We start from the raw sequence: 18,052 nt of genomic DNA on the forward strand, positions 1-18,052 counted from the left end.
TGTGTGTGTGTGTGTGTGTGTGTGTGTGTGTGTGTCTGTGTGTGTGTGTGTTGTGTGTGGGAGGGGGTAGTGATTTGACCTATGAATATATGTATGGTGGATATATGTGCAATGTTGTGTGTGATGTCTCTGTGTCCTCTTCTGTATTTATGTATGTATGCTACTTGACACCTTAATTTCCCTCGGGATCAATAAATGATACTCTACTCTACTCTACTCTACTCGCTATTGTTCCAGAGGCCGCACTCTTATCAAGCGTTGCCACAGCTGTTTATGTCAAATCAATGCCAATTTGAGAAACATTAATGTTTCAATCTGTATAACGTTTTTGTGTTTGCGCTGTTACGATATAGTATGTGTCTATAATCATTGTGAAAGAGTGAAAAAGTGAAAGCCCATTGGGAAACTCCAACTCCCATTGTCATTGTGACACAGCACTCCACAGCACACAAGTGAACACTGCACACTGCACACAACGAAATTGCATTTATGCCTCACCCGTGCAAGGGGGCAGCCCTCAGTGGCGCCCCATGGGGAGCAGTGCGATGGGACGGTACCATGCTCAGGGTACCTCAGTCATGGAGGAGGATGGGGGAGAGCACTGGTTGATTACTCCCCCCACCAACCTGGCGGGTCGGGAGTCGAACCGGCAACCTCTGGGATGCAAGTCTGACGCCCTAACCGCTCACCCATGACTGCCCAATTGAGCTACTCAAGGAGCTCATAGACATAATAGGAGTCCAAAAAATTAAACACAGAAACAAGACGTACTTGGCAAAGCCGATGAAATCCTCATGATTCGTATTGATGTAAGAGAGCTGGATGTCAATAAGCAATAAAACCTGAAAGATCAACAAAGACAGAGATCATTCTGTCAGCATTATCTAAACATTTTAAATATTTTACTGGCAGAATATTTCATGATGGTGTAGCTTAAAGGAGCACTCCTGCCAATTTCAATATGCTGTTGTATTGCTCACGCTACCCTTGACTTGTCAGTACCCGGTGATGCTGCATTTTTTGGCTCAGCCCTTTCCGAGCTATTCGAATGGGGGCAGCTTTTGTTAACATTTGTAAAAATCTTAACATAGACCTACTCCAGATATTGTTTTTTTGAAATGTAAACAAACACCTGCCCCCATTACAATGACCGGGATCTCGGAAAAGCCTGAAAAAAATAAAAAATGAGGTACTGACAAGTCCTTGGTAGTGTGAACATTACAACTGCATGTTGAAATTGGCTGAAGTTACCCTTTAAAAAGATATGGTCTGCACACTGTGTACAAACATGACTGTATGTTTTGTGTCTGTGCCTGGATGTGTTTGTGCATTCTTGACCTGATTCTTGGCCCGGCTCTCTCTGTCACGGATATGTGTAGTGACAATCCTCTCTGTCTCCTCCCGAAGCCTTGGGAATGTGTCCAACTGAGAGGGAGAGCAAGCATACAGATGTAGAAATCTGACTTTCAGGAACTGTGGCATGGCAAATACATCACTTCTTCTCAGGCATTTGAACAAGAGTTTACAAATATAAATATAAGAATACGTATGTGGCAAATATACAACAGGCATTGCATTTAAAGGTGCACTGTGTAATATTTTAGTAGCTTCGGAGGCTGAGATATTTAGGATTTAATAGGCAGAGGGCACCCTTTCCCAAAAAGGGGTTAGGACAAAATGGGTTAATACTCAGTGAATTGGTGGAAAAGTTAGACTGCCCTTCAAATGACACTGGCATAATCAGGGAGAGGTTAATACCTTATCGCTGCACTGGCGCACAGTGTTGATGAGCTCCTGGATGACCAAATCAATGCACTTAATACAAGGCTCCTTTAGTTTCACTATCTGCTTCTTCACAATGGCCTCAAAGGCCATGTCCGGGGTAAACAGTCCTGTCCTACAATGACAGATAAACATACAGGCACAGAGAGAGAGAGAGAGAGAGAAAGAGAGAGGGAGAGAGAGAGAGAGAGAGAGAGAGAGAGAGAGAGAGAGAGAGAGAGAGAGAGAGAGAGAGAGAGAATATGAGAAGGAGGAATTTCACAAGCAAGACTATCAAAAGTCCTTGCATCAGCCAATACAGTCACGTACTACAAATTAGACAAAGCGCACCCCCACTACACACATACACACTCACACGCTATCACCCACCCACACACAGAACACTCTCTTCCTCCAGCTTTCTCTCACTATCTCTCTCACACGCACACACACACATTCACGCACACACAAACACAAACGCAAACGCCAACACACACACACACCTGATTCCATGAATGTTCTTAATGGCATAGCTGATCTCACGACGCATCTCCTTATCATCGCATTCCATCTGAAGATCAGAAGCACAGAGACAAAGTCAGCTAATGGGGTACAAAAAAGGGGAGAAGGCCAGGCCAAACATAGACTAAACCAGTATTTCTCAACCTTCTTTTAGGCGAGGCACCCTTTCAATTCATGAAAAATTTCAAGTCACCCCAAACCAAACAAGTCGTAACATGTCATTGCATCCGATACCACCGATACCAAACTTAGAAAAGTAACACATTTGGAGACCTACGTAGACAGATAAAAGATTCCACTGACTAAGCATTCATTTATTAATTTAGACAAATATGTATTATGTTACATCATTTATTTATCAGCCACATTTCTGCGGCACCCCTGAGGGGTCACCTCTGATCCTTGTGTCTTTGTGCTCACCTTTTTTTCTTAATTTAAAAAAAACAAAACATTTTTAGGTCTTTTTTGCCTTTATTTTCGACAGGACAGTGGAGGAGAGACAGGAGACGAGTGGGGAGAGAGAGACGGGGAAGGATTAGCAAATGACCCGGGCAGGAATTGAACCCACGTCGCCGGCGTAGTAAGCTCACTTAAAATACTTTTTTGCTGTCTTTTATTATTTAATGGCTGGATTGAAAGCCATGAAATAACGAAAGACAACAAAAAAGGATATTCTGTGTGCGGCGTTCTCACTCAGAAAAATAGCCTTTGTCCTGCATCTTTTCCTGGGATGTGCAGAATCTTCTCCTTCAACGCGGGCGTAGTAACCCAGTACCCTTCCGTTAGGCCACGGCAGGACCAGGGCCTCTTTGTGCTCACCTTGACCAGCTCAAAGGGGAAGCGTTCATGGAAGATGCGGTTGATCTTGGCTCCACCAGAGAGCTCCACCGTGTCCACCTGGTCCCCAGAGCCCTCGATGCGCTTCTCAAAGTCCACAGAGAACTGCTGCACCATTCTGCAGACGTGACAACACACAGCCTGTCAGTGCTAAGATGCCCTGCTCTCTCTCTCTCTCTCTCTCTAGAGTCTCTGATCTGACTGCTTCAGTATAAACATGCTGGTCCAGTGAGCATTTCGTGCCTTCTGGTCTAACTATTTTATAGAGTGCAGTCAAACTGTCAGAGAAGCCTTACAGTAATAATATACACAATTAGCGGCATAATGCTGCTACAAGAGCCCTACAGGGCAAGAAAGGTGACAAAACAGATTCAATCAAGTAGCTGAAGCAGAAGATGACCGCGGACAGAGATACTCACTGCAGCAGGGCTTTGGTCTTGCGAGAGGGGTCATCAGGGCGGAAGTGGCGGTATTCTTCCGCCTCCTTATCTAGAGACAGCAGTTGAGTCTGCAGCTTGCTGCGGAAAGCTGGCAGCGTGTCTCTGATGTGATTGGTCAGTTGCTGAAAAAATGGAAAGGAAAAAAAGGACAGCAAAATCATGACTCCATGTAAACATCTGCTGATATTTTATTGCCAAAGAACTGCAATAAGCCTTAAAGATTGTCACGCATCCGCAGTGCTACCCCATAGTAGTAAGCTAAGTATCAAATAAGAAGACTCTTAGACTTACTCACAGTATGTCAATAATCTATTACATTTTTGATCCATGCACAATGTTTTACCCATATGTAAATATGACCATACATTTATTTATCTGTTTTTTAATGAACGGCGGAACTAACGATACATGTGGCACGATGGTGATTCTTTTTAATATATATATATTTTTAGGGTTTTTTGTCTTTATTTTTGACAGGACAGTGGGGGAGAGACAGGAATAAGGGGGGAGAGAGAGACGGGGAAGGATTGGCAAATGAGCCGTGTCGGAACCAAACCCGGGTCGCCGGCGTAGTAACCCAGTGCCCTACCGTTAAGACACGGCAGGGCCTACTTTTATTGATCTTCGCCCCTTACCTGATTGAGCACTTTCTGCAAGTGAGGCGTTCCCATGGTGCTGGCCATGTGTCGGTATGCTGGGTGGGTCAAGAAGAACTTCCTCTCTCCTTCCATGGCAGCCTTGATGTTCTTCTTGCCCTCTATGTCTTTCTGACTGCGGTTCACCACACCAATGTAGCCTGGGGGAAGGAAAGTAAAAGCCCGACAACAGAACAGATATAGACACATGATTAAACCTCCACGGCAACAATGAAAATAGTTAAGGAATATTATCTTAATGTTAAACGACGAAATGACCAACAATTCAGCAATTCAGATAGGGCCTAAGAGAGAATGTGTATTTGGTTCCCCAAGGAGACAGATGAATATGAAAGGCAGGCCTCACCCCTCCTCAAAGGTAGCAATTTGTTCTCCAGCACTTCCCTGGCGTCTGTGCCCTCATCCATTAGATCCAGTTTGGTTATCACACCAATGGTGCGAGATCCTGACGGCAAGAAATGCAGCTGTGACTCACAGTGTGCAGCATTTTCAACAAACTGAAATTCTGTCAGTTGCTAGAGAATTTTTCAGTTTCAGTTCAGATCCTCGTAGACCCTTAGTGCAGATGGGGTTGCCGGCAGGCCTATTCACTATTTGTTGAAAATACTCAACTACATCATAACAACATTGCTATGACATTACCGAGAGCCTTAAGTAACAGATTAAGATATAGCCATTACAATTTTGGTGATAGTAAGTTTATAACGTAGGCTGTGCACTAAAGGTTTTTTTTTTTTAAACAAAATCCAATACTTGATGCAGCAGAAGATAACAGTGGCTAAGAAAAGCGTGTCATAGCCTCGAAATACCGGTGTTGATACACACTCGGTGGTGTGTTGACACTGCTACCGTACACAGCCCCACACAACATTCAACCTCCGGCCATGAAACAAATGTACACCTCACCCTGAGGGTCGACATCTTTGGCCAGTTTGAGGGCGTCCGAGTTAGCCAGATCAGAGTTGGCGGGTGTGACCGCCAGGATCAGACAGCTCTCCCGGGTGATGAACTGCATGATCATGTCCCGGATCTGCTGCTCGATGTCTGCAGGCTGGTCCCCTACCGGCACTTTGGTGATGCCGGGCAAGTCGATCAGAGTCAAGTTCAGTACTGAAGAGGAAAAAAGGAGAGTGAGAGATGATAGTATAAGGCTATAGGTCTGGTTGCACATTGTTCCCTAATCCTAACCATAACTGGTCATGAGGCCCCATAGTGACATGATAATAATAATCCATTAACTAATAAATATATGTTTTGAAATGTAATTCAATGTTTTTTTCATGACATTTTTTAGTCAATCTCAATTTAAGAGCCCCCAATTTTAGGGGTATAGTGGTTGGTGCCCCAAGCACTGGTTGGTGCCCTAGGCACTCTGCGTACTCTGCTTATGTCTAGCGGCAGGGCCAATATGGCCCTGTTCAACATGCACCCTGTTGCACCTTGTGCATTACATGCTTATAACAGGGAAAGGAGATGGGCATACCATGAGGGGAGTACACCCTCAGATTGATGGGCACTGGCGAGATGCCCTTGTTGGCTCCGGTCACACGGTCCGTCTCGGCCTCGATTTCTTGACGCACCTCGTCAAAATCTGTGAACTTTTTCCCTTTGCAGTGGAGAAATTCTGCATGCTCTGCATACACAAGGAAAGGATGTGTTCAGTGATATGGATTATATTTCAGTTGTGTAAATCATGCCCATTGTAGTCTATGTAGTGATATGGGTTATGTTTCAGCTGTGTAACTCATATTCTAGTTAGTGGTGTCAACAATGATCAGTCCGACGATCCAATCCAATGCGGGGCATGGACGATCCAGAATCGATCCGGCAAGTTCCAGAATCGATCTGGCAATTTTTTAAAGTTTCAATTACTTCCATGGATATTTCTGGAGCTAATGAATGTTAAATTAAATAAAAGCACTTCAAAACACTGCAAGACTGATACAGACTGATACAGAAAACAGCCAATGAATTGTTGCTCAGTATCTGACTACTTGTATTGCCTCATCATGACTGATTACACATTTGCTTTGCTTTCATTAGAAATGTAATGCATTGCAATGCATTGCAGAATTGAATCGGATCGGATCAGATCGGATCGCATAGTATCGAATCGAATCGCCACCTCCTGAATCGTGATCGAATCGGATCGTGAGGGCAGTGCCCATCCACACCACTAATTCTAGTGTGTATGTACCTGTTCCTGCACTGATGAGCTGCAGCACAAGGGGACGGCGGGTGACAATCCCAGAACCACGAGGCAAGAAGTCCCTGTATTGGCGGAAAAAAAACAGCAAGTTAGAGCAGTGGTTGTCAACCTTTTTTTCGAGCCAAGGAAGGGACACATTTTTCAAAGACAAAATGCCAAGGCACAACACCAATTGTAAAAGTGAACTGAAAATAGAACCGTATTGACTATTTTAACACTAAACAGTCATTCTTTTCCCACAGCACAACAGATGATCTCCCACGGCACACTAGTGTTCCGCGGCACTGTGGTTGAAAAACAGTGTGTTTAGAGAACAGAACTTGTACACCAAATAATACTCAACACTGACTCAAAGAAGACCTAAATGTGAGAGATGAGATGAATGAATGTCCAGTGTAGTGAGAATTCAACAGGATCATGTGGTCCAAGTACTAGGTGTCAACCAATTTGAACTATGTCAATGGCATATAGGTAGGCTAAAGAAAACAGACAGTGCTGTTATGCCAATAAGATTTAAGAGGTCCAGTCCATTAATACACTACTGCATCGATTACTCCAACGTTGACTTCCATCTTCGTCTAAGGCTAAGCTATTAATTTTGACCACATGTGGGCAGAGTACAGACTCCATAGCTCAGCACGTTGACCACTAAGGAAAACAGTGAATGGCTGCTGGCTGCTGGCAGCTTATAGCTGTTAAGACGTCTCTAAACCCTCAACAATACTAAGACCATAGACTTAGGTGTTCTCTTCACAGCACTTCAAAACAGTAAACAACAGTTGTTACTAATTAGTTAGGCCTACTCATTTCGCACTTGTTTTAAAACGAAATGTTAATAGATGGAACACTGGCCTGCCACCTGCAGAATTTTGGCCCAAGGGGAAGCCATCTGATCCACTCCACTAAATATTATTTGACTGTAGGCTACAGACAGAAAACCAGCAGTGGCTGCATCTGTTTGATTCGTATGCTGGTGCAGAAATGACTAGCTCTAGTGCGTGCATGACACTGTTTTCATTGAGTTTCGCTGTCCGTGATGGCATTGCATAGCGCACAGAGACCTTGCTAATTAAGTTGATGCCACGAATGGGGTGGTGTAACCCACATACTGACTCCCCTGGTGTAGGCCTATGTGTGTCGTAAAGGACCAGGGTAAAAATAAGCTGTTGTAAGAAAATCGGAGTAGAGCAGTCTGTGCGTCTGCTCGCCGCGTCTTAACAGCGAGACAGTTCTGAGAGGACTGTTTCTATTGGATTAATTGAAAGGGCCCTAGGGCAGATTCTCACGCAAGTGCCTCTGCTAGCTCTCGGATTACCATCCTAGCCCTGTCGCCTCACTGTCATACGCTGGGAATCATGCGTAATCACCAGGATACATTAATTGGCCCTTACTTCCCCACGAAGTTCTCGAGCACAGAGCTCTTCCCGGCGCTCTGCCCTCCGACCACGGCGATTTGTGGGAGGTCGAGGTTGCAGGCTTGTCCGATGGTACTGAAAGCATCTTGGAGCCTGTTGACCAGCGGGATCAGATCCTCCATCCCTTGGTTCCCCATGGTGCTGGCCGAGTAATAACGCGAGGTGCGTGGGCAGAAAGATAGGATGCGGTGATATCTTGTCCAGGCTACCGATGTTGTTGGTGTGCAGTCATCTAGTCGCACATTGCCCTAAGCCAAGGGTTGATTCAGCTGAGGACAGATGCAGAGAATATTGCGCAGTTGCTCGCCATCACGACATTACATGTTCAAGGACATTCAGGAGCTTTGGTGTTACACAGCTAATACTACGCTCAGACATAACGCATGATACATAGGCTACTAAGCAATATGGCTTAGGTCATATGCAATCGAAAAAATACAGTTGTGCACATTAATTCACAGGCATGTGATTTGATGCTGTCTTGTTGCGCGTCTCAACCGCGCCACATCATCGTTGTTATATTGACGACAACAGCACCTAAAACAAAATAGCCTTACCGTTGGCGCTGTCCTCTTGACCCAAAGTGATTCTCCTCTGCAGTGCTGAGCGACGAAACAACAGGCAGGTTTACCAAGGCGCTTATCCGATCCTCTTTTTTTCACAGGATATTCCGTACCATCACCTGTACACCCTGAGCCGCGCCACCTTCAATGAAAGGCCTGTTGCTAAAATCGTATTTTCAGCGATTCGGGTGGTTACATCCGTGCGTCAGGACTTCATCCCAGAGCCATTTTCACCAATGACAGATTAATCTTTCTTTAACGCAGCCGCACTAATTACAATGTAACGCTCCACAGCGTGAGAGAACTGACGCATTATGTAACCAATGCCAGGAGAGCTGTCATGATGAGGCGGACGGTGAGGCACCCTATAGGCAGAGCACACAGCACAACAAACCCGCCTATCCCTGTTTACAATCGCGTCGTCCTAATCGTGACTCATGATGCTCTACAGCAGAGAACAATATTTTACCCAATGCCGCAGAGTGGTGAATGCATCAATTGACATATTAAGCATGTTTAACATACCTGTGCATTTTCTTTGGATTAGTCAAGTGCTCTCTGCCAAATGCCAGCACTGACAAGAGATTTCATTTGACCACTATGTCTGAGGGACCTTCAGAACACAGTGCCACTGACATGTCGGTAGGCGGCAGTATTATCAAGAAGACTGGACACTCCTCGCACGTGCTGGGCCTATATTGAGGCAATTATTTGATCCCATCTATCCATGAAAGTAATGTAGGCCTAGTCTTCATCTCAGAACGAAATGAAATAGAATGTCAATCAATTAATATAGGCCTATCAATGCAGATAAATTAATAAATCAAGTATGGTGTTGATTATCAAGTATGGTGTTGAAGTATGGCCTGCTTTGTGTACATCCATGATCAAAGTCTGTGTTATATAGGGCCTACATACAATCTACCAAAAAAGAAAACATACAACTATATATAGCTGACTTTCAACAATCACCTTGCTGCCATTCTTATGGTATAGCAGAAGAATTCTTCACCGAAAAGGTTTCTGTGTCACAAATGAGTCACTGAAAAAAATGGCCTAATTAAAGGATGACGTCCAGGTCCTGTGCCCAGAAGCATCTGGATGTATGTTTGCGAGTAAACGGGTCTGAAGTGAACATGAGGGTCAGTCCTTTTTTTAGACTGAAAGTGTGTAGGGTTTCAGAGCAGTTATACTATCCCGCATGCCTGTCCAACAGATCAAAGGAACCACAGCTGTATTTACAAAAGAAGACGTACATACATAGATTCTTAAGTCACCTATTGCCAGTCAGTGACGTAAAATGTCACTAGTGGCAATAAATTAGACTTTCTGCTGCAACCCCTCTTGTCTCTCACATCATGTTTTAGTGTGATCTTTCTGTTCACATGTGATGCGCAGGCATGGCATCTTTTTCCACACATACACATGCATGCATTTATGACATGAAACTGAACCATGAAAAGGACATATCTGGCAAAGCGAAAGGCGTATGCATATGTGCATTAATTAGGATAGTTAGTGTATGAATATTAAAACACATTTCAAATTGTTTCTTGAAAATAGGCTATTGCATATCAAACAGAATGCCATTCCCATTCTATGTGTATATATTTCTTTTTATTTTACAATATTTTATAATATTCATCCTAGAGAGATATTTGTGCAAAGACTGTGCAAATGTACAACTAACAATGACATGCAAGTATACAATGACCAAAGTGTTTTCTGCACTGAAGAAAATGTTGGGCAGAGGGAAAAAAATGTTTTGATGGTAACAGAAAATGTCTTGAAAAACTCTGTGTACTTCCTTGCTTACTCACAAGCTGAAACTTCCAAACCCCTGTCATCAGTCCAGCAGGCTTGCGCTGGTTTAAAACGGGGTCTTTTTTAGTTGCCGAAGGCACGTGTTTGGTGAGCATGTCACAAGCCCACTGACTGTTGTTTCAATTCACGTGCAGAACACATTCCCTTTTTACAGTTCCCAATATCATCGTCACCTGGACACAGTGGTTTATCCTCCAGTTTAACTGGACCAAGGAACAAGATGGATATTGTGCATTTCAGGCTTTCCTTGTATGAGGTTTGTTATGTTCTCATTTTTTAAATAAAACTCGCTGATTTCTATAACAGACTACAAGTCCTTCCCATTTTTGTTTCAAGCAAAAGTTCCATGCAAAAGTTCCATTTGCTGGTTCTCTTTTTTTCCTTCTGAAAGTTCTGAGGGAGAGATTCTCAAATAACATGACTTGTTCCAATGACAAATATTATACCAGATATCAACATCTGCTGAATGTGATAGCCTGGGGTGTTTTGTAGTAGTTGGCCTTTTATGATGATAAATGAACTAAGGCAGAGTGGTTCATTTAAACTTATGTGTGCGTGCAGAAGTATTTAGATTGAAGTTTGTGAACGTCCTGGGGGACCATGATGACTGTACCTGGGTGTGTGTATAAATATGATATATTTGTATAACTTCTGTTCAAATTCTTCTCTGCTTAAGCTATTTGTCATGTGTGCGCCATGGTTATATTATTTGTCTGTACAGTGTCAGATTTGAAGGGGTAGCCTAGTTCGCGAGCTCCTTCTTCCACGTGTTGTGGCCACACGATTAGCAGTCACATGGTTGAAACTCATGGCAGAACATCACAATATAAACAGCTATGTTTTGAAATGCATGTGGAGTGTGGAGATTTGGTGGGGGGTCTCCCTCAGCATCCGGGATGATTCGGTCCGGTCTCAGTGTTTTCCTTCATAAGTCCCCAGAGGAGGCAAAAGCTCCCGTTTAACCTGTGACGGACTGCACATCCTGTTTGAATACGCTCCGCAGGGTTGACTTGACTGCAGTTCTCATCTGAGGATTCACTTCTTGGGGAGACTCCAGTTCGCTCATTTCACAGTCTATCAAAACACCCCTTTGGGGGTGGGCCGAGGGTCCCTCTGCAAACACACATGCCAAGAAGGCACCTGAGATGCACACATAAATACTAAACTAGGCCTACTGAAACTGAAGGGAGTGGACATGGGGAAACCTGAAGGGGTTTGACATTTGAACAACAACAATTGATTTGTGTATATTTTGTGCTTTCATTTGTGTTATATGTAATTGTATTATGTAATCGTAATTACACGGAGCATTAGTCTGGAGCAGACATGTCTCAATGGTTGGAGTGCTGGTCTGAAGTTCAGAGGGTTGCAGGTTCAAATCCCACCCTTACCAGCACCTTTATCCATGGTTAAAGAGCCCTTGAGGAAGGCACCTAATCCCACATTGCTCCAGGGTTTGTAACCAATACCCTGTACCTAAAATACCTGTAAATTGCTTTGGATAAAAGCGTATTGTAATCTGAATTGAGCATGTGTGCCTTTTCACAATGAAATATTACTGGTTTGGCTGAATGTTTGAACACCATTGTGTTACAGAGTCTTCTATGGTTCAGCTTATTGCATAGGCCTACTATTTGTGTAACCTGGGAAGCTATTCTCAACTTTCCTAAGGCCCATGGATCACATTAGGCTCTCTACCAGCTGCCAAAATAAAGCCCGGTCCTTTGATGGATTATCATCCATGACTGGGTCCCCTCTGTATTTAAAAAAATGTTTTAAGTACTTTTTAAGACAATGAAGTTGATTCATTTTCAATGGTAAATGGAAAAGGAAAGTATCAACAAACAGCTGTCGGCAGACAGTGGATAGACCCATGGCAAAGCTATGATGTGTCATAGAAATACTTTAAACTTGAAAACTGAAAACTGAAAAATTGTAACGTATCTCAGGGACACAGAGGGGAATAAATACCACGGTGTATATAAAGCACCATGCCTAATATACAGGTGGGGGCTGCTGGTTATTTCAGCATAAGAAGGAAGAACAACTTGTTTTGGAACACATTTAGATGAATAAAACAGTTGGACATTACATAACTTGCTCAGCACTCCTCCCTGCTCCTGCCTGCAACTATGTATCTCACATCAATATACTCTACCCTCTCTCAGTCACCGAGCAAAGTTTGTCCACATTTGCACATCATGCAGCCTCCAAGCAGCTTCAGCATATTAAACAAATTTTTAAAAATGTGTTTTTTAGGACTTTTTGCCTTTATTTCTGACAGGACAGTGGAGGACAAATAGGAAATGAGTGGGGGGCAGAGGTGGAATGTCAAGTACAAACCCCAACTCCGATGAAGTTGGGACGTTTGGTAAACAGTGAATAAAATCAAAATGCTATCATTTTCAAAACATTCAATCTATTCATTAGATGGAGAATAGTGAAAAGACAACATATTAAGTGTTAAAACCGAGAAAAAATATTGTTTTGGGGGACATATGTACTCATTTCTAATTTGATAAATCCAACACGTCTCAAAAGAGTTGGGACGGGGATCAGTGAATTTTAGTAAACATCCAAATAAGATAAAACAACAAGGAAGAACATTTCAAAATGAATTGTACTGACGGACAATATAGGTGTCCAGGTATAAGATCATCACAGAGAGGCTGAGTCACTCAGAATTAAAGATGCAAAGGGAATAATTACCATAGTTATTACATACATTTTTGAATTCCCTTTGATTTACCACGATTGAGTGTATATAAGACATATTTTTGTTAATAAAATCATTGTATAGGTTCATGACATCATGAAATATATATTGGCTGTAGTCTCACTCTAGCACTCCAGGAATTAGAGTTATTGAAAATTGACCATATTAAGAATGCTTAATGCATGAAAATGATACAGGGGTGTAACATTCTCCTATGCACCCAAGCTCACCTGAAATAGAACCAGAAGACATAGGAAACTGTCCCTTGCTTACAGAAGTCAGCAGAAGTTGTAGAAGTTCTTCCATTCTTTTTTTAAAAAAATAACAGAGTCTTGCACATTCTGTGCTACAGTAAAAATGGACCATCCAACTTCTGTTAGTGCTAGCTTCAAAAGTCAGCCTCCATGATGGCATGCGGGTGCAGTAGTGCATTGGTTAAGATGTTCTCACTCATCTGTAGAGTTAAATACAGTGCTGAATGGTATAAATGGGGTTTAAACAGCAAGAAAAGCCACTCATGCATTATATTTTGAAGGGAGATCTTCGATTACTGCCACATAGTAAGGTCAAATTGCATTCTCTACTATGTTTTAACAGTTTGGCTCCATCATAAGGACCAGCAGGTGATAAAATGGTGGGTTTTTGGTCAAGACCTGTCACACTGTAAGCACTACAGAAAGGAAAACATTGCAAAACATGACAAGGAATACACCCACCATTTAAGCTGGTGAAATCATGTCCAAGATAGGAATTAACACTGTTTTTTATATAAAATCATCTCATCGGTTAATGTATTTAACTGTTAAGTGTTGTCTTTTGTTTTGTTTTTAGTCTTCCTCGACATTTGCTGCCATTTATTGTCCCCGTCCCAACTCTTTTGAGACGTGTTGGATTTATCAAATTAGAAATGATTACATATGTCTCCCAAAACAATATTTTTTCTCAGTTTTAACACTTAATATGTTGTCTTTTCACTATTCTCCATCTAATGAATAGATTGAATGTTTTGAAAATGATAGCATTTTGATTTTATTCACTGTTTACCAAACGTCCCAACTTCATCGGAGTTGGGGTTTGTATCTTTAGTTTGAGTTTTTGAGTTGAGTTTCTGTACTGAGTTTCTGTACTTTAGTAGTTTTTTTTCTGGAATTTGTACTTATTTGAGTAAAAATAAAAATGCAGACTTTTACCTTTACTCAATTACATTTTTTGACAATTACTTGTTCTTTCTACTACTTACCTTTCTAGAAGAAGACTTTGTTACTAGTTACATTTATCCCAGGTTTTCCTGTTGTGTTTCGTGGATATTTGAGTAGCCTCAGTTGCGGGCAGGGTGGTGAGACCAAGCCCCTCTTTCAAACTGACACCCAGATAGAGAAGATACTGTAAAAAATATTAACAGGACTCCATAGTCATATTCAAATAGAACCGAAAACCGTTGCAGAAACTTTTTCCTATTGGATCAAGTAGCCAGACATACTTGTACTTTTGTACTCATTAAAAGTACATTTAAAAGTACATTTAAAAGTTAGTACTTATGACTTTTACTTAAGTACATTTTTGGTGTACAACGTTTATTTTCACTTGAGTAATTTTTTCGCAGGGTACTTCTACTTTTCCTTAAGTACACAACTTCAGCACTTCTTCCACCTCTGGTGGGGAGGGAGAGATGGGGAAGGATCGTCTAATCACGCGGGCCGGAATCGAACCCAGGTCGCCGGTGTAGCAATATAGTGCCCAGCCGCTAGGCCACGGCGGGGCCAGCACTTCTGTTTCTTAAAGTTCAGTATGTGCAATCAGTGTTCACATAAATGCAGACTCATATACCATTGTGTCAGAGCAGCGCCGCTATTCACACACTGCATAATGATTATACATACAGTAGCCTGTACTTAGAATGTCAGGTGCCCACCAGTAATTTCAGATGGACATATCACTGGTATTAGGTTTAACTGAAATTCCAAGCATTTAATGTGTGAAAGACCAGTCCTGTACAAGACATGCTGCTGGAACTCAAGACAAGATAGTCAGGTCACACCCATAGCTAGATTGTTCATAAGGCATACAGGGCATTTGCCCGGTGGACTGTTGATGATTTTGTGCCTGGTCCTCCCCTCAATGTAGTGGTATCCAGTCCACATAATAGATGACTAAAGATATTGTCCCAGGCTTCATTGTCTCTGTGAATGCCTGGTGGACGGTCTTGGCCGAAAATGCCCTGCCTGATTTTTTGACCCAGCCCAGCCCTGCAGTCACACCCCCATAAGTACACGAGACAGAGGAGTCTGCTCTTCAGGTTGGCAACCACATTGTATCAGAGGGACACCAGCGTTCCAGGAAGCCTGTTTATTTCTCTGATTATACACCTGGCTGATGCATTCTCTCTAGACAGCCTATAATTCATGAGGCAGGAGGAGAAATTCAAACACCCACATTAACTTAGCAGACCAGGAAATAACCTGCCGCCAGTATGACCCGTTTAGGTTAGTGGTACCCCTGGCTCACAGAAAGTTACGGTGCCTGACTACAGGGGTGTCGTTCAGGGGTGTAAAGTGTGACTGAGTCACCCAGGGCCCTATGTATATAGGGGGGCCACATACAGTCGCTCCATTGGAGCTGATTGTACATAGTGCCCACAACTTGCTGAAACTTCATTCTTAAATAGCTTCTCTATTTTTCATCATACTCAAATGACACTTCATGATATCCTCCAGCTTACCTATTCAAATGGTCAAAATGAAATATAATGTAATTCCTAAAGAATTGTGGAAGATACACCAACTTGTTACATCCATGGTGTTTCGGTCAAAAAGGACCATTAATTTACATCTCCTAAAGTTATATACAGTAATATTACATTCACTTTACTCTCATATTCTTTTTTGTTAGGCTTTTCAGAATACAACCATATGTGCCACATTAGTATAGATGTTTACAGTTAGTTGAAATCAAAGAAACTCAAGAGAAAGAACAATCTCATGGCGGGGAATGCATTGGCCACGGTGTAGTACGGGGGCGTTGCCTGAGGACACGAGTGGATGGAAAATTAACTCCCTTGCGCATGGTCATTGGTCATCCATCCACGATGGATGCCATTTTCGTACTCCGTAATTTGTGGCCAAGTAACGGCAGCTGTTGGTCAGCAGTAATTGCTGGGGGTAATTAAGGACAGCTGACAGACATTCACGCTGTCCTATGACCTGTTCCACAGTGAATAACATTTCCGTACTCCCCTCGCCATCATTTCCTACTACGCTGTTATGACGTGAGTAAGCCCTCTTGTCTCAAGCCTCTTTGGTTGAAATACTTGAAAAAAGAGGTGTTCCAAACGGCCTGAAAGCCTCTGAGAGGCCCTAGACTCCAGAGGGTTAATAAAACGAATTGGTGCAAGATAAGAAATAACATTAAAATCACATTGGAAATGTTTCAAAAGGATGTCTAAAAGGTATTAATCACAAAATATGCAAATCAGATTTTTAATCAATGTATTATTACCTTTTTTGTGTAGGCGGTCAATTTTGACCGTTAACGCCATGAACGTAACCATGTTTCTAACACAACCAGAGGGTTAAAATCCTCAATGATGGAACATTGCATTTTCACATGCCAACCTACCTCATTGGTGAGGTGTGCTTTTTCAAGAAAATCTTGTAAGCAGTAGGTGGCTGGAGAAAGAGGCCATTCATACAGCAATCAAAGCTACAATAAATCATGGCCGCACACCATTAACTCCAGTCTTACATAACACTCAGGAACATTGAATTGCATGTGCATTGGTATTTACTACACTCTTACTACAGTGTGTGAAAAAAAAAGACAGAAGAAGCATTGCTCCAGTGGTGTAGTCTACGTAGAACGCGGGTATACGGAGTATACCCACTTCTAAATTTCAGGGATTTCAGTATACCCACTTAAAATTGATTGATCCATTATTTTGAATAGCACAAATATATACAGTATACCCACTTCAAAAATGCTCAAATATACAGTATACCCACCATAAAAAAGTAGACTACACCACTGCATTGCTCCATGTCATGTTTTGTACATTCCATCGGATGGACACTTTGGAAAACATAGAACTACAAAAGTGCAAATATCTACAAAAAGTGCAAAAGGTGCTTTGACTGGATGCGTGGAGGGTGGAGAGTGGGTGAGGCTGTTGGCCGGGGAGGTTGGTGGGTTTGTTATGAACCTCCTCCCCTGTCCTGTCTGCGGAGTAAGTTTAAGGGTCTGTTGGCCCTTAGGTGGAACTAGGATTCCTTAAAACTTTCCATGCTGCAGTGTATCCTGAAATGGGTACAGTACCAACCTGGCTCTGGCCTGTCAGGCTGTTGTGGAATATAACTAGGTTGTCCATACAATCAGGTAATTGGAGTGCTTCTGGGTCTTCACCTTTTTCCCTTGGTGCTCATCAGTGTAGAGGGGTTCTCTAACTTGGTCCAGGTAGACAAATGCTGAGGCATTCAAGGTTGCAATTCTTACTTTTTTAAAATTTGGTTACAATGCCTACGCGTTTCGGCCCTTATGGCCTGAAGGGCTGAAAAGCATAGACATTGTAGCCAAAAAAAGGTAAAAATTGCAACCTATCTGGACCTAGGTTGTCCATGATGTTTTGAATCTTACTTCCCTCTACAACAGTCGGTCTCGGATGAGTCATATCCAAACTCCTGTTGAGCACCTATCTGGATTATTTAATGAGTTTATTCCTGTTCCTCTTCTAGCATACCCCCACTCCTGTAGACCACAACATACAGCAGAACACCAGAGATTCTTTAAGTATGTAGAGATATGCCAATGTTATATTGCTATGTGCACCTAACACGACCAGGTTCCGGTCTGCCTAAAGGAGTGTGTCATAATACTCCTAGCATTGAATAGAACAGTCCTTAGGTCTGCCTAGGTCTGCCTAAAGGGGGATTTCCCCCCCTCCCCCTTGCAATAATAGAACCCGGAAACAATGGGCCAATGGAACCTCTCTCTCTCTCTACTCTCTCTGAGAACACCCTGCCATGCTTATGGCACAGGAACAGGATCTCCATGCTACAATGGACCGCTCACTAATCTGAGGCTCTGCAATGCTTGCTTGACCAGTTCTTTATCTTGTAG

The 18,052-nt window shown here is 42.6% G+C and overlaps 1 protein-coding gene across 1 annotated transcript in view; it reads right to left on the reverse strand.

The window, feature by feature from the left end:
- The window catches only part of LOC134465550 (SUN domain-containing ossification factor-like), a 50,470-nt gene extending 41,656 nt beyond the window's left edge, over window positions 1–8,814 (reverse strand). Inside the window, exons 1-13 of the mRNA XM_063219273.1 lie at window positions 8,398–8,814; window positions 7,817–8,109; window positions 6,414–6,487; window positions 5,700–5,849; window positions 5,123–5,326; window positions 4,563–4,661; window positions 4,196–4,356; window positions 3,540–3,682; window positions 3,103–3,238; window positions 2,265–2,332; window positions 1,759–1,897; window positions 1,339–1,425; window positions 772–842 (exon numbers count right to left, since the gene is read on the reverse strand). Coding sequence (XP_063075343.1) covers window positions 772–842; window positions 1,339–1,425; window positions 1,759–1,897; window positions 2,265–2,332; window positions 3,103–3,238; window positions 3,540–3,682; window positions 4,196–4,356; window positions 4,563–4,661; window positions 5,123–5,326; window positions 5,700–5,849; window positions 6,414–6,487; window positions 7,817–7,977 — 1,493 coding nt within the window. The 5' untranslated portion in view covers window positions 7,978–8,109; window positions 8,398–8,814. The remainder of the gene's footprint in view (window positions 1–771; window positions 843–1,338; window positions 1,426–1,758; window positions 1,898–2,264; window positions 2,333–3,102; window positions 3,239–3,539; window positions 3,683–4,195; window positions 4,357–4,562; window positions 4,662–5,122; window positions 5,327–5,699; window positions 5,850–6,413; window positions 6,488–7,816; window positions 8,110–8,397) is intronic.
- Window positions 8,815–18,052: the final 9,238 nt, after the last annotated feature.

The sequence above is a fragment of the Engraulis encrasicolus genome, chromosome 16 (genome assembly GCF_034702125.1).
Source record: "Engraulis encrasicolus isolate BLACKSEA-1 chromosome 16, IST_EnEncr_1.0, whole genome shotgun sequence".
NCBI lineage: Eukaryota > Metazoa > Chordata > Actinopteri > Clupeiformes > Engraulidae > Engraulis > Engraulis encrasicolus.